This window comes from Gadus macrocephalus, chromosome 12, assembly GCF_031168955.1.
Source record: "Gadus macrocephalus chromosome 12, ASM3116895v1".
Classification (NCBI taxonomy): domain Eukaryota; kingdom Metazoa; phylum Chordata; class Actinopteri; order Gadiformes; family Gadidae; genus Gadus; species Gadus macrocephalus.
Genome location: NC_082393.1, coordinates 25,865,853 through 25,885,680, shown reverse-complemented (window position 1 = coordinate 25,885,680; position 19,828 = coordinate 25,865,853). Strand labels below are relative to the sequence as shown.

The 19,828-nt window shown below is 45.2% G+C and overlaps 3 protein-coding genes across 4 annotated transcripts in view; 1 reads left to right on the top strand and 2 right to left on the bottom strand.

Annotated features, from left to right (window-relative positions):
* Positions 1-2,931: 2,931 nt before the first annotated feature.
* On the bottom strand, positions 2,932-7,982 carry LOC132468926 (transmembrane 4 L6 family member 1-like). Its single transcript, XM_060066759.1, is given in 5 exon segments — positions 2,932-3,236; positions 3,638-3,653; positions 3,656-3,779; positions 4,695-4,763; positions 7,679-7,982. Coding segments are annotated over 5 exon segments (591 nt in total). The 5' UTR covers positions 7,859-7,982; the 3' UTR covers positions 2,932-3,034.
* Positions 7,983-10,713: 2,731 nt separating this feature from the next.
* On the bottom strand, positions 10,714-18,673 carry LOC132469100 (glutathione hydrolase-like YwrD proenzyme). 2 transcript variants are annotated; one of them, XM_060066980.1, is made up of 12 exons: positions 18,499-18,673; positions 18,142-18,295; positions 17,660-17,813; positions 14,818-15,024; positions 13,843-13,995; positions 13,627-13,714; positions 13,206-13,377; positions 12,493-12,649; positions 12,204-12,386; positions 11,638-11,722; positions 11,178-11,273; positions 10,714-11,015 (listed from the first exon to the last, which is right to left on the bottom strand). In XM_060066980.1, exons 1-12 carry the CDS (start codon positions 18,596-18,598, stop codon positions 10,870-10,872), a joined length of 1,695 nt encoding a protein of 564 aa, XP_059922963.1. In that variant the 5' UTR covers positions 18,599-18,673; the 3' UTR covers positions 10,714-10,869. The 2 variants fall into 2 exon arrangements, with proteins under 2 accessions (XP_059922963.1, XP_059922964.1); XM_060066981.1 differs by lacking the exons at positions 17,660-17,813; positions 18,142-18,295; positions 18,499-18,673 and adding an exon at positions 15,137-15,852.
* A 694-nt stretch (positions 18,674-19,367) lies between these two features.
* The window catches only part of tm4sf4 (transmembrane 4 L six family member 4), a 2,500-nt gene continuing 2,039 nt past the window's right edge, over positions 19,368-19,828 (top strand). The window contains exon 1 of the mRNA XM_060066538.1: positions 19,368-19,814. Coding sequence (XP_059922521.1) covers positions 19,644-19,814 — 171 coding nt within the window. The 5' untranslated portion in view covers positions 19,368-19,643. The remainder of the gene's footprint in view (positions 19,815-19,828) is intronic.

Here is a 19,828-nt window from a genome sequence, read left to right as displayed (position 1 = left end):
CACAGCAGATCAGTAGGAGGGAAATGTGTCTGTACAAAATGTTTTTTAAAGTCTAATTTTCTTTCTGATTATTCTGCATCAGTCAAGGGAACAAGCAGCTGACCTTTGACTCAGTCGATACAACTGTCCAACATTAACCAGATAACGTAGGTTCAGGATTTTTGGGGCCTAGTCATGACCGAGCATACTATATTTTTCTAATTTGTTGGTTTCAGTAAAGCCTCCTTACAAGATTACTTACGAGAAGTGTATTGCCGATATCCCATTAAACTGAATCAACATCCATCGAAATCACTTAGATTTCTACAAATAATTACTAGGTCCACAGCAATAACTAACTATGCTTACCCTAACCCCTATGCTAATTCTATATGATAATGCATATTACTATCTTTACTAATGTTAATTAATGGTTAATTTATGTGCCCTTATTGTAATATGTCTATGTGAACCATCTTCCAAACTCCAAGGTAGTATTGTAAAATCAACATTCAGAAAATTCAGAAAGACTTTGGCTTTTTCAATGGAATGACGAAGTATGTGTTGGGGTCTCTTCAGGTAACTACGTACATCACTTCTGCAATCCCCTGACAAACAAACCCAAAGGTTTCTGGTAAATGCATTACAACTCCGCCACTCATAAGGCAAGTTATTGATTTATTGGATCAATGCCCCTAAATCTGTCTTAGCTTTGGACATTTTTCTCACAACTTTCTTGTTCTGGACAATTTGCCTTCCAGATTCAGCCCTGCTGTGTTCTCTTTTCGGTTGACTGTTTTTGTTTTCACAGATGCGACAGTGCGGGGGGAGTGTGAACATATTGTGTCAACATTGTAGGAATAATTTGGATGAGGTTCCAAACCCGGACCTTAATTCACCTTTGGCTCCATTTGAACAGAACAACAGCTTGTTGAATTCATCCAGATCAGGTCATCCTCCCCAAGAATGAAATAATATTTGGATAAAAAGTTACAAAAAAGATATCAAATGCTAAAATACTATTATACAAATACAGACTTCCTCGACTCACTGACCCACTGCTCGTGGTTATGATATTGAGCTTAGCGTTCAATATCTCAATATCTCTGAACTTCCAGTGACTGTGGTTCAACTCGTAGCCTCTTACGAAAAAAATCCAGTCCAATTCATATTGAAATTCAGTTAAGGAAACAATGTTTAGACAACAAAGTCCCCAGACGCCCGAGCCTGGACTGCTGGGGTCGGGGGAACCAGTGCTCTGAGACAAAAATGTGGCCGCTGAATCGCTCGGTTCCAATAAATTGCTTTTTGTTGCTTTCTTGACGGAAGGGGTGACTCAAATGTATTATCCGAGATCAATTCAAAAGAGTGTAGCCCTGATTAGTGTGCATGACATCAACCATATGAAACAACATATACTCAATACAAAATTAAAATAAATCCTTATTTTTTTCATCATAGTTTTAGAGGTTATTTTTATTCAAGATGGCAAAAAACATGAAGTTACAAAAATATGGCACTACATTCATATAAAATACCCATATCACTGATCTGGGGTCCAGAAAAAATACAGAAAAAATGTACAATAGAAATATTGAAAAATTAACAAAACTCCAATGCTATAAACACGACCGTTTTCAAATCATTATCCTCACTAAACAGTGAACAGTGGGGCTTGCTAACCACAGCAACAAAGACTAATCTGCCTTGCTTTCTGCCTCATTCCAAAGCAGATAGTATTACCATCTGCTGATAATAGCAAAGACCCATTTAACAGGATAATTTCCAACTCATTTACTCCAGAATATAACATTTCTGTTTGTATAGCTGATCGTCCAGTCTTTATCTGTCTATGTATTCACGTTTGCCTTACATTTATTGATTTACATTAAATAGCATCCAATGAGAACATCTATCTCCATATTGTGGTAAGTGTTTTATAGGCAAACACAGCTGTAATTAGATCGAACTTGTAATAATTCATTAAATACACTTTCACTTCCTACGAAGCCCTGTGCCAACCGTTCTTTCTCTAACTGAGAGTTCAGTTTTGTACGGTATTTTGTATGATTTAGGACTCTATCTACTCAATAAGAACAACATACTGGCAGCGAGGGATCTAGTATTGCCTCCTTTTTTCCAACCCATATGCAGTGGTAGAGATTGTTGGCTGAAAAGTATTTCCTCATGGAGAAACAGGCAACTATAAGTCTGGAATCTTACAGTTTTTCGTATGCAGATATTGCGTATGTTTTAAGAGTGTGATTAATTAATCAAGGATAATGCCCTTGAACGTTGTGCATTCCTGCAACAAGTGATGACAGGCATTAGTTATGAGAGTGTGTGTGTGTGTGGTGTGTGTGTGTGTGTGTGTGTGTGTGTGTGTGTGTGTGTGTGTGTGTGTGTGTGTGTGTGTGTGTGTGTGTGTGTGTGTGTGTGTTGTGTGTTAGTGTGTGTGTGTGTGTGTGTGTGTGTGTGTGTTAGTGTGTGTGTGTGTGTGTGTGTTAGTGTGTGTGTGTGTGTGTGTGTGTGTGTTTATGTGTGTGTGTGTGTGTGTGTGTGTGTGTGTCTGAGAGAGATAGTAAGTGCAACGGAGTGCGCGTTGTGCAGTGTCCTCCCCCCTCCTCCTCTTCCTCCTCCTCCACTAGGCCTGTCCTCCTCCTCCTCCTCCTCCTCCTCTATGCCTGTCCTCCTCCTCCTCTATGCCTGTCCTCCTCCTCCTCCTCCTCTTCCTCCTCTAGGCCTGTCCTCCTCCTACTCCTCCTCTTCCTCTTCCTCCTCTAGGCCTGTCCTCCTCCTCCTCCTCCTCCTCCCTCTTCCTCCTCTAGGCCTGTCCTCCTCCTCCTCCTCCTCCTCTTCCTCCTCTAGGCCTGTCCTCCTCCTCCTCCCTCCTCTTCCTCCTCTAGGCCTGTTCTCCTCCTCCTCCTCCTCCTCTTCCTCCTCTAGGCCTGTCCTCTCCTCCTCCTCCTCCTCCTCTTCCTCCTCTAGGCCTGTCCTCCTCCTCCTCCTCCTCTTCCTCCTCTAGGCCTGTTCTCCTCCTCTTCCTCCTCTTCCTCTAGGCATGGAGGCTGTACTCCTGCTTGTAGCAGCAGGGCCTGCACACGGCGTTCACCAGCCCCACGCCCAGCTGCAGCAGGCAGATGAGGAACTCCAGCGCGGCAAGGCACAGCAGAATGCAGAGCAGGGCCACGTTCCACTCCACGATGCTCACAGCAGGCTGCAGGCACTGGGACCACGAGTCTGGCTCCAGCAGATACCTGGAGAGAGAGAGAGAGAGAGAGAGAGAGAGAGAGAGAGAGGAGAGAGAGAGAGAGAGAGAGAGAGAGAGAGAGAGAGAGAGAGGAGAGAAGAGAGAGGGGAGGGAGGGAGGGAGGAGAGAGAGAGGAGGGAGGGAGGGGAGGGAGGGAGGGAGGGAGGGAGGGAGGGAGGGAGGGAGGGAGGGAGGGAGGGAGGGAGGGAGAGATTCACTTAATAATAGTATAGTAACACTAGAGTACATGTTACTTCACAAACGCTGTGCCAAGACAACCCAGGCCTACTCCAGCATATACAGAAGTGTGAAAACAGCAAAACAATCGCACACTATCACACTATTAATTACTTTCATAGACTGTCCCAGACACATATGCACACAAACACACAATTGCTTTCATATTACCTGCCGCCATCATCGGAAAAGGGTATGTCCAGCCAAGAACAGTGAAACACAGAGGACCCTGCAGCAAGGTCATCCCTGATAGGACGAAACAGTAGCCTGAACCCACCATGCCCACCACCGCAGCCAATACCGAACCACACATCTAGAGAGAGGGAGGGAGATAGAGAGAGCCACCAGTGAGGATACTGCCATGAGTGTCAGTGCGTCCCAGGGAGATAGAGAGAGCCACCAGTGAGGATACTGCCATGAGTGTCAGTGCGTCCCAGGGAGATAGAGAGAGCCACCAGTGAGGATACTGCCATGAGTGTCAGTGCGTCCCAGGGAGATAGAGAGAGCCACCAGTGAGGATACTGCCATGAGTGTCAGTGCGTCCCAGTAGGGTGTGTGGTGTGTTTCAGTGTAAGATAGAGTCTGAGAGAGAGAAGGAATGTTTCTATTCGCTGTTTGGGCAGTCACAGCAAAGTGTCAACAGATACGTTAGACAGCTGCGTGACACACACACTTACTGAGTCAGTCCCACACCCAGAGAAAAATAAGACCCCAGTTAGATTAATGTAACTTGAAGAGCATTCGCATTCTACCAGGGATGTGACTGTAACAAAGTGAATGTACTTGAGTTCTGTGCTTAAGTTCTGTCAGTCAAGTTCAAAGTGCTTGCTGCACAGAGGGTTCACAACTTAAGCACCGAGCACCCATGGCCATAACCAAAGTCCATGTTTGAGAAGTCGAATGAGGAAACAGTTACTACAAATAAACAGTAACCTATGTGCATTTTGAAGAGAAGAGAGTTGTGGATCTGAAACCCCAAAAGTTACACCACAGTTACCCAGACAATTTATCATGAAAAAGATGGAATGAACCCTAACCCTAACCCTTATCTTATGGGATAACATTTACTGCATTTCTATAGTTAATTAATTAATACACTTCGGATTGACCTTCATAACTTCAACATGCCGCTCAAACACAATTAAACCATCCAATGATTCCTGCTCTTAACAGAGCAGCCTGTTCACATTTCTCTAACCCAGTTATGTGTAGTGAGTCTCTGCCTCACCATTAAACCCTCATTCCAGCAGCAGCTACATTTCCCCAGACTGATGAAGGTGGTCACTGGAACCAGCATCTAGAAGAACAGAGAGAACAATTATTAGTATTCTCCTGCATTGTCATAGAAAAATGGAACAAGGGAAGCCATTTTACATCAATAAAAACACACGTGCCAATAATGAAAAGCTGCAGCTGCGTCCATGCTGCGCAGTCACATGGGGCGAGCCTGCCAGGATGTGAATGAGGAGATGTTCAACGGTCTCCTTTGTCGCCTGTTGCTGACCATCTGTGCTCCTACGATAATCCTCTTACTGTAGCCCAACATAGCGCTGCCTGTTTGCCACTGGGGTACAGTTGCATCTGTCTATACAACGTTATCAACTTTGACCAGATTCGTGATGTGGTCTGTATCAACTGCAGAGGGAAAAGTCCTTCAGCTGAACATCTTTGGCCAATACAGTTTCATCATTTTTCATCATCTAGGTTTAATTCCTTACACTATGTGACATTCTATTCCATTCTGTCCCTCTCAAGTGGATTGGCTCTAGTTTAACGATGGGTGGAAATACACACACACACACACACACACACACACACACACACACACACACACACACACACACACACACACACACACACACACACACACACACACACACACACCCACAACATGTACAATTTCCGGTGTTCCACATAAGTAGACGAACTCCAAGCGATGATTAACACGCAAACACACACACACACAAATAATCATGTGACACCCAAAGAGGAGAACATTTGTGAGTGTGCATCCTGGATGTCCTCCCCTAACATCTCACATCCTGTTGCCGTCCCCTGAGGAGAAAGAGAAAGAGCCACACTGAAAGACAATGGCTGGGAGGAGGTGAACATTAGGAGGTAATGGAGAGCATATCGGAAGAAGAGACAGCAACACACAAAGGATGGGCCGCGCTCAAAATAAACTCCCCCTAAGTGGCTCCCACTCTGCACTTTGACCGTTTGTGTTTTGCCACGGACGGAAAGAACAAAGAGTACAGGAAGTTAGCGGCTTCATTTAGCAGAGGAACAGGGTGAAACGGTGCACCCTGGATAAAATACTTCATCAGAGACTATTACTATCAATGTCAAGCACGCCGTACGTTTGACCTATTTATTTAAGGCTGTAGTAGTGCTGCAAACCAGGATTTGATCTCTGCCCCGACCTAGGCTGTCGGGTGAAGACCCAACGGACCCATGGGGCCACACATCAGGGGCCCGGGGCCCGAAGGCCTCTGGCACTCTCTCTATTGTTGTTCCCAAGCCCAACCAGACACCCCATGAACTCCCTCCGAGGCCAACATGTACAATTTCCGGTATTCCACATAAGTAGACCGTACCAAATGAAACTTGAGTCAAGAAGAACTCCAAGCGATGACTAAATGTACTTTGGAGCACTGCCTATTCCTCTCGTGGTCGTACCTTTATTGCGTAAGACAGCATTCAGAATTTGATAACTCTAACCTATCCTAAAAACTTTTAACAGTCGAGGAAAAAACTCTGAGAACCACCTTTCCTTAACTGTCCCCTTCCTCACAGATGTGTATGAGCCACATCATAATGTCAAATGGACATGTATGAACCCGCAAACCCACAATTTTGTCAAACAGCCACGTCTATCAGCATAGGTTTAATCAACGGTAAATATCCTGCATTTATATCGCGCTTTTCAGACCGGTAGCGACTCAAAGCACTTTACAATTATTGCCAGGGACCCCTCGACACAGTGGGGATCAAACCAGCAGCCTTCTGTTGGACAGACGACCAGCACTACCTCGTCAGCCACTTACTGGCACCACCTCTCTCGGGGTGACGAGTTAATTCAGCCTTTCTCTTTCTTAAACAATGCCAAATCCAACCTAAGCATATGAACATAAACTGTTCGGTATCATATCAGAGTCATGTGTGGGAAATGCTACTTATCATACAGAGTTTTCAGTTTGATACAGACTTTATTTTAATGGTACTTCAAATATAATATCACTTTTGACATTAATTCAACAAATTTGGTTTAGACTCAGCCATAAAGGAACCTGTTGTTTGAAAAAGAACAATCTCACACACACACACACACGCACCAACACCCACACAAAGCTTCACACACACAACACACAATCTCTTCTGTGTTCTACTCAACCAAACTGACGTTCAGCCTCCGTTTTGTGGCTTTTTCTGCTCTGTCAGGAGGTAAGACGTTCCAATATGTAGGTCATAACGATTAACCATGAATTAACATAGAAACCCATTGTTTTCAGTGCCTGAGCAACGTAAACACCAACGAGATTATGGTGTAAAGCTAGCAACGTTTGCATGTTAACAACAGGAATTAATAGGAGTTACTTATTGCAGGCTTACATCGCCGGGGAGAGTTTCTATAGCGAGGAAAATGCCTTGCTAAATGTTCTCCTTATGACTCATCCAGCTGTCAGATGCCACTGTGGCACTGAGCCCATTCACAACCAGCACATGGAGCCATAGAGCTAATGCTAGAGCGACAATATATAGAGTATCTTCACTCATAACTAATATCTTCATGGATTCTCTGTATGTGCAGGAGACACTGTCAAGAGAGCACTGGCAAACCAAGTGTTTAGGAGCACGTCATTCGTGTTTGCTGGTAGCTGATTTTGGATTTGATGAAGATGTACTGGTCCTGAAGGAAAGTCTGATGATGTGTCGAGAAACACAGAGATAAAGTAATCCATTTTGGTTTCCAAAGGTTTATTTTGAACGGGTCCACAGAGCAGAATCCACAGCCATCCTTTTCACTTCATTCTCTCTGTCTCTGCCCACAGCCACCTCAACCACCTCGGCCACCTCAACCCCTTCCCTCATCAGAGAAACTAACTTTCACCCACCTCATAATATCCCAGTCTCCTCTGTAGAACTTGTTGGAACAGATTGGAAACATATAATAACACAGAAGAGAAGAGCTGAGCTCCTGTGTGTGCTTACCAGCAGTCCTCCGCCTCCTAGTCCACCAAAGTACCGGATGTAGCTGGACAGCCGCTGGTCTCGGAGGTAGGAGATCTCCCCCATGGGGAACAGCAGCAGCAGGTTGGCCAGGATACAGCACAGGGCCAGGGGCAGAAGGGCCAGCCCCAGAGACCGGGTGAAACCCACCGAGCAGCACATGGCGACGAGGGGAGATACAACTGCTGGAAGAGCAGGGCACGGCCGGACTAAAGGAGGCAGGAGGAGAAAGGAGGAGAGGAAGGAGAGGAAGAGGCAGGGAGAGGAGGGGTGGGACCAGCAAGCTGGGGGGGGGGGGGGGCAGGAAATGAACAACTGGTGGTGGTGGCCGAGGGCCTGGAGTGAATGTGTGTGTGTGTGTGTGTGTGTGTGTGTGTGTGTGTGTGTGTGTATTTGTGGATTCCCTACAGCTATGAGATAACGAGCCTCAAGAAAGTGACCTACAGGGCCATGGCAGTCACATACACATGCACACGCACACACACACATACACACATACACACACATACCCATATACACACACACACACACACACACACACACACACACACACACACACACACACACACACACATAAAACAAGGGGCCGGCCTCCAGAGAGCTGAGCCAGAAAGATTTGACAAATCCCACAAGAACAGACCACTGTCACAATTTGTGTGTGTGTGTGTGTGTGTGTGTGTGTGTGTGTGTGTGTGTGTGTGTGTGTGTGTGTGTGTGTGTGTGTGTGTGTGTGTGTGTGTGTGTGTGTAAGTGTTAGTAAGTGTGCATGCGTGTTTCCAGTTTCCCACACTACAACAAAAGTCATAATCTACTTACTTCAGAATAACCAGATTAAATCGTGCAAGCATTCTTTTGATTCCAAGATCACTGTGCCCTTATGAAATACCAGATAGAGCCTTCTGGTCTACCCAAACGTCTCTCTGTCCGTCCACTCAAAGATAGTTTTGTCCCCTGATATCTTTCAAATGATTGTATGAGAGTTTGCTTGGACTGTGTCTAACTGTGCTCTATAGGCAGAGAAAAGTTTAACCTACTTGAATTGAATCAATGTTCAAGGTCTCTATGTTGTTCTCCAATGCCTACACTTAAAGAAACAACATTGGATGTGAGTTTCCCCACAGAGATGTGTTCAACCAGTCACTTCCTCCACAGCTACAGCTAAACTAGGCATCATAGAATCATCGGTTTGATGGTTTGATGATACAGATTACAAACGAATCCTTCGGTCCTTCTGTAACTTTGTTCAATATCACTTTGATATGAGAGAAAGGGACTAATGATGTGACGCGTGCTACCTTTGAGGTCACCCTAACACACGTCAGTGGATTAATTATCTGATGCAGCACAAATTATATCAGCTGCTATCCTGTTTGGCCCGTGAGGAACATCCTAGTGGGAGGTGTTAAGGTCTGAATGTCAATGATAAGAGTGATATAAACCTACACTATGTACAAAGCCATACAGTGACTCCATTTGGAATAAGGTGCAGTTTAAATTTGTCTTTGAAATATACTTTATTACTCACTTAGTAGAAACAAGGTTGTCAGAGCAGAATGACAGCAAATCATTAAATGTCCTGGGGTTAGGAGGACATAGCTCTGGGCCCCATTTTTGTGTCTCTTTTTATGTAGTTTTCATTTGTACGTATGTTTGTAAATTTGTGTATTTTCTGCCATAAATTAAAGAGCTTGATAATCTACGTGTAATCTAGATTAACGTGGGCTGTAATCTGTAACGGCAGCCACTAAACTAGCACTGGAAAGCCAGACCCAATAACAAGAGCATTTCACACGCCACGGCCAAACCTGATTAAGCAGGCGGAGAAAGTGTCTGGGTGAGCGGGCAGGAGTTCTTCTTGGAGCCTCCGGGCCCCGCCATATAACCTACATTACTTCAGATGTAGATCGATTTGTACTGGAGTGCCATTCGGAAGAGCCCAGATTACAACAATGACGTTGAATCTAATTCCAACAATGACATGAGTGGCACAAATGGCAACTATGACACTGTCCAACCACAATGTATACATCCGACCAATCAGAGTAGCTATAGGTATAAGGGCTCTTATTTTGAAGTGTTCTCATCAATAGAAATTGGGGCTCTTTTCCTGTCATCCGCATACTATTCAATATGAATCTCCTTACAACATCAATGCATCACAACATATCCATGACTTGACAGCAGCTATGGCAGCCATTTATTTTATTCTCTGCTGCTATCTTCTTCAGACAGGGTCTTGTGTGGGAGCTGGGACCGGAATTTTCCTGCTACTAAAAATACCCCCAGAGATAGGACACACACAGCGAAGACCCACTCAGTAGAAAAAGTACATGCTAGGCACACACACTTAAACCACTTATTGGGGTGCTCAAAACATTAACGGGACCAAGAGTGTGAGTGTGTGTGTGTGTGTGTGTGTGTGTGTGTGTGTGTGTGTGTGTTTATACTGGCCACTGACAAGTGGAACTAGAAAGGTTTGCAAACAGGGTTCTCATCACACCGATAGGTCGTCACGGTGGACATGCTGCCAGCACAGATGCATTAGATGGGAGGAGGTGAGGACATTAGGCACGCAGCGTTCTACAAGAGAAGAAGCCAAATATGATCAACCCCATCATTCATCATCAGCAATCAACCCATTGCCCGATTGAAGGGTAATGATCAGTCACATTTGAAAATATTTGGGCCTTTATTTTAAATTGTTTACCCTGAATAAATCATTCAAATGTGTGTGTGTGTGTGTGTGCGTGCGTGCGACGGAGAATGGTGTCATAGTCATGAAAAGACAATGGGGGTCATTGGACAGCTTCGCAACTACTGACTCAAACAGGAAGAAGGGAACGCTCCATGACTCACTTCCTGCTGCTAGTGGGCTGACCCCCAGAGATAGGGTCAACATCGCCGACATATAGGAAAGAGAGGCCGACAGACAAAAGTAAATGGGGAGCCGCGTTTTGTCTGGATAAAAAAGAACTCTCTTTATTTGGTTTTTCGGTTTTTTGGTTTTTTATTTTAGCTTATTGGTAAACTGTGAATGATTAATTCAAGTAAAAACATGATTGATCTGATTAAGAATATCAATTAATTTAGTGTTTGATTTAATATTATCAAGTGTTTGATTTAACATTATTTCCATTTAAAATGTGTTAATTAATTATATACTTGGAGCAGGTCTAGTAGCCTTGTGAACACCCGTCTGCTCTGGGGTCCGACCCCGCCCACAGAACTCTGGTTGGATGAGCAGCTTGACGGACAGATGGATTCCACCAATCACCAACTGTAATGATTTGTCCTCGACCAAATCGCGAACGATTAAATCCTGTGAATGGAAACAATTTGAATCACTGTATTCTCTCTTTCAGAAACATACTTAATAAATGTAGTATTTATATCAAGGCACTAAATGGGCTAAACAATGATCCCTAAATATTTCCAAAATGTTTCACATGTGTGTGGTACTGAGGGATGTTAGAGAGATTACCTGTGATTGGCCAATTTACTTCGTGGCCCCGCCTCCTCAACTCATCGCAAACTTCTTTGCCAAATCCCTCCTCCAAATGAACCAGCCACTGATCAGCTTGAGAGACACATAACATAGATATATGTAACATAGATATGGAAACATAACATAGATATGGAGACATAACATAGGTCCCAAGAAAAATGGATCCGACACAAATATAGCACAAATATACAGTTTTACTCTCAGATAAGACTTTTAAGACTTTTTAGGAATTCAAAAATATACAATATAAATAATATAATTAAATAATTATATAATATAAATTATAAAACTTTGAAGTAAAAAAAGTCTTGGTCAAACAAAAACATACAAAATTCAGGGAGTATAGATGCACGCTTGCAGAGTAAATAATGTTTGTCTGGTCAAATCCTGGTGTTGATGGCTGATAGATAATAGATCCAGGGGCAGTAGAGCGAACCTTTCTGGTCGTACTCCACATAGACCCTGGGAGCGTCCAAGGCCTGCTGGGGATCCATTCCAAACTCCAGCATGTTCAGCAGCACCTGAACGTCAGCAGAACAGAGGAAACCTTTAAATATACTCCCTCATGTTTTTGAGAAACTCAATGAACGTTTTTTTGTAGGTCTGTTAACTAAAATTAGGCTTCTGCTCATTGACTAAAATACAACAATGACATTTGATTGTGAGAAAAATACAACATATACTAACATTTACATTTAGGGCATTTAGCAGACGCTTTTATCCAAAGCAACTTACAATAAGAACATTTGTCAGAAGAAGGTGAAACAATATATCGCCATCGGTACAGTAAGGTAATATTTATAATTATTATTAATAATTAATAATATATTAAGCATTATACTCAATGTGATTTTAGGTTGGGGCCCTTGTAACACCACCGTGTTTTATACGCTGTGACCGATCAATCATCCGCTTGTTGTCCTGATTCTAAATGTGTCCGCGTGTGTGTCCGGAGTGTGCGTGAGTGTGTGCGCGCTAGCCGTGGTGTTTGAGTGTGTTTACCTGGACGTGTCCTTGCGGTTGCATCATGGCGCCCATCACTCCGAGGGCCGCCAGGAGGCGGGGCTTCTGTCCGACGGGGGCGGGGCCGGTGACGAGGGCGGCCATTATGGTGTGGTATGGGCGTTTACCGCCGGCGATGCAGTTGCTGTGGTTACGACGCAGAGAAAAACTAGCACCCCGATTCTAAGAGAGTGAGGTCGAGGTTAAGAGCGAGCGTGAGAGTGCAATAAATGGCGGTTGTTGTAATTGTCATAGCAGATGTCACCCACACCCACACGTGCACACGTACCTGGAGGGAGAAGCCACAGTCCCTGGGCACAAGCCCTGAGCCAAAGCCCATGTAGTTGCTGTTGACAAAGGAGCATGCGTTGCCCTGGCAGTCGACCACACAGAAGTACACAGTGTCGCCCTGTATCGTCACAGCCGGTGCACCCACCTCACTGGCCCTGGAGCAACGCACGCACAAACACACGCACAAACACATGTTCATGCAAACATACAATACACAAGGCCCGAAGGATGGATGTTAACTTGACACAAATCTATTCCAAAACCATCACTGGGGCTAGATATGAACGTCTTCACTCTCAAGAGAACCCAGAAATACAATGATTAACTGATCCTTAAAGAACACTATACTAGGGAGCAATAACCAATGGAAACAAAATAGTCGTGTGTGTTTGTGTGTGTGTCTGTTTTATTGCCACATTTTCTGGTGTAATAAGTTTGTGTTTGTCTTTCGAGCAATAAAAAGCAAACGTTCAAAGTCTACAGTAAGGTGGAGAGGGGTTTCCAACAGGATACAGATAGAAGGGACAGAGAGGTTACAGTGAGAATAAATAAGTCAATAGATGCCTATCTAAATTCAACAGAGAAAGACACACACACACACACACACACACACACACACACACACACACACACACACACACACACACACACACACACACACACACACACACACACACACACACACACACACACACACACACACACACACACCTGTCCATGCTGATTTGCTGGGCAAGCTGGCGGCTGTGGCTCTTATCCAATAGGCTGTCCAGAGGAATGATCACATGGTCCGGGTCACTTATGTTATGCAACGCGTCTGTTAGGGCGAGGCGGACCGCCTGCACCAGGAGATGGACGTAGTCTGCGCTGTTGTGGCCAAGATCTGGACAAGTTCACCAGCGGGGGGGGGGGGGGGGACATTTAATGAATATATAATTAATTATGTGGCTGTCACTTAATTAGAACACATATTGTTTTCAATAACCATAGCAGCGCTAAATCCTCAACTTGTATAATTAGTTTGTCCTAGTTATCTTGAGTTTCGTCCCTTCCTCACTGAGATGACCCCTCTATTAGGATATCCGTTGGTGTGTCTGTGGTTCCGTGTGTCTTCAGCCTTCAGGTCTTCTACCTTGCAGCGGAAGGTTCTCCAAGATATTGAGCATCAACAGGGCGGCCAGGCCCTGGCTGTTGGGAGGGGGTTCCCAAAGACGCACGCCCTACGAAAATAGAGTCGGAAGTTACAGAAATATATATTTTAGGTGACGCAATCGATATCTGAGTCCGGCCAAATGTACATGGGGTCCATGTGAGGGTGTCATTTCTTGAGTGTATCTCGTGTCCCGACCTTGTAGTCTGTACTGATCGGAGTGACCACCTCACTGTCATGGCCGCTGAGGTCATCCAGGGTCATGACCCCGCCGTTTTGGTGGATAACGTCAACGATGGCCTGAGCCACTCTCCCCTGGTAGAAGCCTGGCTTCCCGCTTTCTCCCAGCTCCTGTTCGATAGACCATTCAGTAAATAAAGAGATCAATCCATGACACAATTAGAAACTCAAAGACGTGAAGACGATGTATGCAAACCTGTACCTGTACTGCATATCAATCAGATCTTGCAGATATCAAACCAATGACTGAAGACACTACAATGTGTAAACCTAAGCGATTTCAGAAAGCAGAACGACATGTTGATTGTTTAAAGACCATATGACACACACTCTGACTCATGGAACCATGCCTTCAAATATTATAACGAGGGGAGATGAATGAACTCAAGATTGATAACAATCAGTGCACTGAGGGCAGTGCCGTGACTAAGAGGCTGTCAATGTGTGTGACTGGCCCGGTGGGAGCCACAGAACCAGTCACAGCGGAGGGAAGAGACCCCAACGAGGCTGAGCTCACTCCCATTGTTTCCCCATTTCAGGAACGTCTATGGGAGTTGAAAGGTGTGTGTGTGTGCATGCACGTTTGTGTGTGTGGTTATGCGTGTGTGTGTGTGTGTGTGTGTGTCTGTGTGTGTGTGTGTGTCCGTGTGTGTGTGTGCTTGTTTTACTCGTGATTACCCTTGCCAGTGAGAGCATGACTAAAGGGCTAATCAACAAATACAATTGTTGCTGAAAAGTGTAAATAATCATGATCCCAAAAAAAAAAAGTGTAACTATGGCATGACATCACTTTCTAACCAGTGTGTTTGTGTGTATGTATGTATATGTGTGTGTATGTGTGTGTACGTGTGTGTGTGTGTGTGTGTGTGTGTGTGTGTGTGTGTGTGTGTGTGTGTGTGTGTGTGTGTGTGTGTGTGTGTGTCAACATCTCACCCTGAAGGTCCTAGCCAGGACGGGGTTCCTGAACACTTGTCCGTGCCGTGGCGCCTCCCCTTCCACCAGAAGGTCGCTGTCCAGTTCCTTCCCAGCATGCCGCATGGCGTCCACCCAGTGTGCCCATTGGTAGGCCGCTACCTTGGCAACCGGGACCCCCTCCTGGGCGAGGTGCACGGCCCCGCCCAACACCTCGCCCAGGGAGACCTGGGACGCGGGGCACAGGAAACTCAGTGACCTCGCAGGAAGTCTCACTACACAGGAAGCATGAGTCGGTCGGACAGGAAGTGTGTCGAGGAAGAGAGGGGCGGCTGGTCACCGGAAGGTCGCTAGTTCGATCCCCGGCTCCTCCTAGCTGAGGGTCGAGGTGTCCCTGAGCGAGAGACGCCTCACCCTGACTGTCATTGTGTTTAAGAGGTCTTATGTTTGTCATGTAATTGTGTAAACACACACACACACACACACACACACACACACACACACACACACACACACACACACACACACACATTTAATTCTTTATTTGAATCCACCAATCACATTACAAGAGACAAGATTCAAATATTTCAGAGATAAGATAAGTCATTGTTCAAGGGTACAAAAAACATCTCCTGCGCCACACTGCCAGGCTGCCTATCACTGCTGATATGGAGCAGAACTTTGCTAATTGTTTAGATTTTCTGCTGGAGAGCCCAGCCAGCCTTAACCCACTGAAAACACGGTTGTGGACATGCCCCAAGCTTCCAAAAATAAACACTATTAGCTTGCATTGGTAGCCTAGGTCCCTTAGAATTTCCAGAATGGGCTGGTATTTAAGGATTTTATCGTTGAAAGCCATTTCCATGTACAAATCAAATACACAGCCTATCTCAAGTAAGAGCACTTCCCTTCTGTCTCTGTTTAAAAACACAACATCAGGGGTATTTGGGATGTTACAAAACAAATCAATAGAGCTGTTAAACCATTCCGGCATGATGCGTGAATGTTTGTACATGGTCACATTTTCTAGAGATACTTCCTTAATATTACTGGAAATTAGATCGACAAGTCGGTCATGGCGTGCAACATACAGTCCTTTGTACATAGTACAGCCATTCACAACATGGGCAACTGATTCAAGTTGATGGCCAGAGTGCATTATACAGTGTGGATGGTGGTGTGCAGGGTACCATAATGCCAGATTGTATTTGGTAGGTAGCACCTGCAGTCTAGCTTTGGCAGTGAAACAGAGGATGTCCTCCCCAACAGCAGCATTTTTGTACATGGAGTGGGAAGCAGAGTGGTCGGCAAAGTCTAGGCATGCTAGCTTTCCCTGCATTCTAAGTCCAGTCCAGTGTTGTTTGGTCTCTGTTTGTTTTATGTTGAGAAGGAATCTCCTTGCTGTTGTGTTCTGTAGTATGTGTTGTGCCTCGTTGTGATATACAGTTGCCTCTGTGGTTACAGAAGGGTCGGTGACAACTGCATCAGATGCCTGTGGTGCTGTGTGTGAGTTGTGTTGTGTCCATTCCAGTTTGACTGACATTCTGTTGCACAGATCATTTAGGTCCGGCCAGTCCGACCGAACTCCAAAGCCTGCAGCTTGTGTGTCCAGTTTCCCGCTGCTTTTCCTCCCAAAGCCTAAGAAGCTGTCCTGGCCTGCTTTGGCCAGAGGGACCTTCCTCTTCCTGAGGTCCAGCATGAGGGAAGCTCTGGCAAGCTCTCTGACAGTAGCGTCATCATTGTTGAGCATGCTGAGGAGGTGTGTCAGCCTGGTAGCAGTGTATACCCATTCCACGTTTGGGACACCCAGCCCCCCCTCTTTACGTGAGAGGAAGATGAGGTCCCGGGTAGAGTGTGAGTTCAGCCCTAGCCATTTTCGGACAGCCTGGACTGTTTTATTGTTCATGTCTTGTAAGACATTTTGCAGGATGTGAACGTTTGCAAAGAGGTGTTGAACCTTTGCAAGGGCCACCTCTCTGATAGCGTCCAGTTTCATGACTACAGGGAGTGGGGAGGAATCAATTAGATCGATTCTGTTCTTATAGGCACTACATAGCTCCTGTGCCTGCTCCCCCCACTCACCCGCAATGTTGATGTTATGGCCAAGATAGGTGTATGACTCTTGGCGTGAGTAGACCCTGATAGGCTGCCCCATTATTGTGAAGGAGGGCGGTTTGTCAGATTTGGCTTTATACCAGCGGTTGCCACCACTGCGCTCATAAAGAGCTGCACACTTGGTGTGCTTCACCTCCAGCTTTGACCAGTGAAGAAATTCATCTGTTCTGGCCAGCATGTTATGTATGACACTCTCGTCTCTGGAGGACACCTCGACATCATCAGCGTAACCCTGAACAGGGTTTGGGGATCTGATATCAGGTGGTGCACACTGAACGAGCCACTTGAGCCACTGGTTAATGGCAAGGATAAAGTTCACCGCACTCCAAGGGCAGCCTGTTTTAATTCCAACCTGGAGCGGAATGGGCTCTGTGAGTTGGTGTCCACAGATTACCTGCAGAAAAGATCCCTTATATACATCTTATATACATCCGTTATGAGGTCTGCAAAGGGCTGAGGTAGATGGATCTCCTTCAGTGCATTCAGCATAATTTTGTGGGATAGTGTTCCAAAGGCATCTCTAAAATCTAGGAATACAGTAAAAAGTTTAGATGATTCATGTTTAAAATCATCGACTCCAGTTTTAAGGCAGAACACATGCTCGTTCATACCCTGTCTGGCTATGTAAGCTTTTTGTTTGGGTGAGAGGATGCCTGTGTCCACAAGCCATGGGAGGATGCACACACACACACACCCACACCCACACCCACACACACACACACACACACACACACACACACACACACACCTTGTGGCTCCCAAACATCTGCACAGTGTCACACCAGCATGCTGGGGCTCCGGGGACTGTGATGTTTAGAGCGTCAAAGGCAGGGGGCGGGGCCTCTGCGCTGTAGCCACGCCCCTCCAGCAGCTCCAGGGTCTGGGCTCTGGGGGAACGGCCGCTGGGGAACGAGTTCAGAGCAGCGACCAATACTTTAGATTCACTCATATGAGCCCACTCATGCTGTTGGGTGATCTACCAGTTATTGTGTTTTATTTATTTGAGGTGGGGTGTACGTTGACATTGGATACATTGCAGAAACATAACCCCTAAGACAAGCCTACATTATCAACCTCAAGGAACCACGCAGTATGCAAACATGTTAACAAACCAACAGCTAAAAGGAGAGCCTGTAATACACACCCGCCCACTTATATAGTTTTGAACATAGTTGATGTGGGTGGTTGGAGAAACAAAGTGAACACGGAGAAAAATAAGTTTTTTTTAACCTGCCGTTTAGACAACTTATATCCCCGGTGTTTCCATCGTAGAAGAGGCAGAAGGCATCTCCCCCGGGACCCGTGCTGCACGGCTCTGTGACTGACAGGGCCGCTGCCATGGCAACCGCTGCGTCGGCCGCGTTCCCGCCCCGTTTCAGGATGTCTAGATCGTAACATAACAGTGCTGCACTTCACAAAGTCGCAGCGCAAAATGTGCTTTTCGAGCAAAAAACACACACTTAGAATCATTAATCCGATATACAAACAGAACAGTGAATAGTTCTGCGTTAGTTGGATAAGTAACAAGCCCCAGAACAAGAGCAGAATGATGTATTCCTACATATTATTTAGCATAATTTAACTCACCCAGTCCAATGCCCGTAGCCAACGGCTGGCTGGAGGACGAGCAGCCGTGGAGACAAACGAGCGGGGATCGTCTCGATGAAAAGGCGAATTCGGAAGACATGTTTAGGCTGACTACGATGACAATCTTTAAAGTCAAAAAAGGACTTTGAATTACTTTAATCGATGAAGTAGTTATTGATTAAGTAGACTGGCATGATGTTGACAGGCAAGGCTAGAAGATGTTGATGACATCGATGGCACAGGTTTAATTTAGCTGAGGGTTAAATGAACGCCTACCTAAGGTTAAAAATATTTTTTTTACTTTGAATCGGCTTTAGAATTGATGTTGTTTATTATTTACTATTAGTATTATTCTTATACAATTATTAGCCTATCTTATCTATATCTTCTATATCTTAGGCCTATATTTAAAGAGAAATGTATACATAGTCTTACAAGTTGTGAGGTTACAATAATGCTTATCGCTCCAAGTAGATTATATATCATAATTACGACTACACACACATCTGTACAACCCAGCCTAAGCAATGAGTATTTAACTATGTACACTAATCCCCTATAGCCACAATGAGACCTCATTGTGGCCTCATTGTCAGTTCCTCTTCTGCGACATAAATCGAGAGAGAGAGAGAGAGAGAGAGAGAGAGAGAGAGAGAGAGAGAGAGAGAGAGAGAGAGAGAGAGAGAGAGAGTGTGTGTGTGTGTGTGTGTGTGTGTGTGTGTGTGTGTGTGTGTGTGTGTGTGTGTGTGTGTGTGTGTGTGTGTGTGTGTGTGTGTGTGTGTGTGTGTGTGTGTGTGTGTGTGTGTGTGAGATGCCATATATTCCACCTGGCCACTATAAATGTGAAGAGGTGACATCACTGTGGTGCATGCAGCCAGTCTATAAAACTTGGTTCTTAATATCAGCAAACACAGAGACAGGACAGGTGGTCTAGACAGAAACATCAACGCTGAGACCATTAATACTCATTTTATTCTATTTTATCAGGCATTCATCATATTAAATAATATTAACAACTCCGAGGACATTGACTGGAAGTGGATGTTGTCCGCAGACCCAATTGGTAGATCACGATTTACAGACAAGAATATATAGAGAATATATATACTTTAATTTACACTTTTTGTACCGTCATCGGTCTCAAGATGTGCCCTGGTGCTTTTGCCAAATGTCTGGGGATAAGCCTGCTCCCTCTGTCCGTGGTGTGCGTTCTGTGCAACATCCTGCTCTTCTTCCCTGGAGGGACCCCCGTGGAGAGCAAACGGCTCTCAGAAGAGGTCTGGTACTTTGGAGGCATTCTCGGATCTGGAGTCCTGGTAAGTGGTCAGGA

What these genes read in the sequence shown, in the direction of transcription:
- LOC132469100 (XM_060066980.1), bottom strand. Translation starts at nt 18,598, where the DNA reads ATGTCTTCCGAATTCGCCTTTTCATCGAGACGATCCCCGCTCGTTTGT. An exon ending in CAGCAAATCAGCATGGACAG is followed by an intron (nt 12,650 to 13,205) that starts GTGTGTGTGTGT and finishes GCGTTGCTCCAG; the next exon opens with GGCCAGTGAGGTGGGTGCAC. An exon ending in TGTGGAGTACGACCAGAAAG is followed by an intron (nt 11,274 to 11,637) that starts GTTCGCTCTACT and finishes GTGTCTCTCAAG; the next exon opens with CTGATCAGTGGCTGGTTCAT.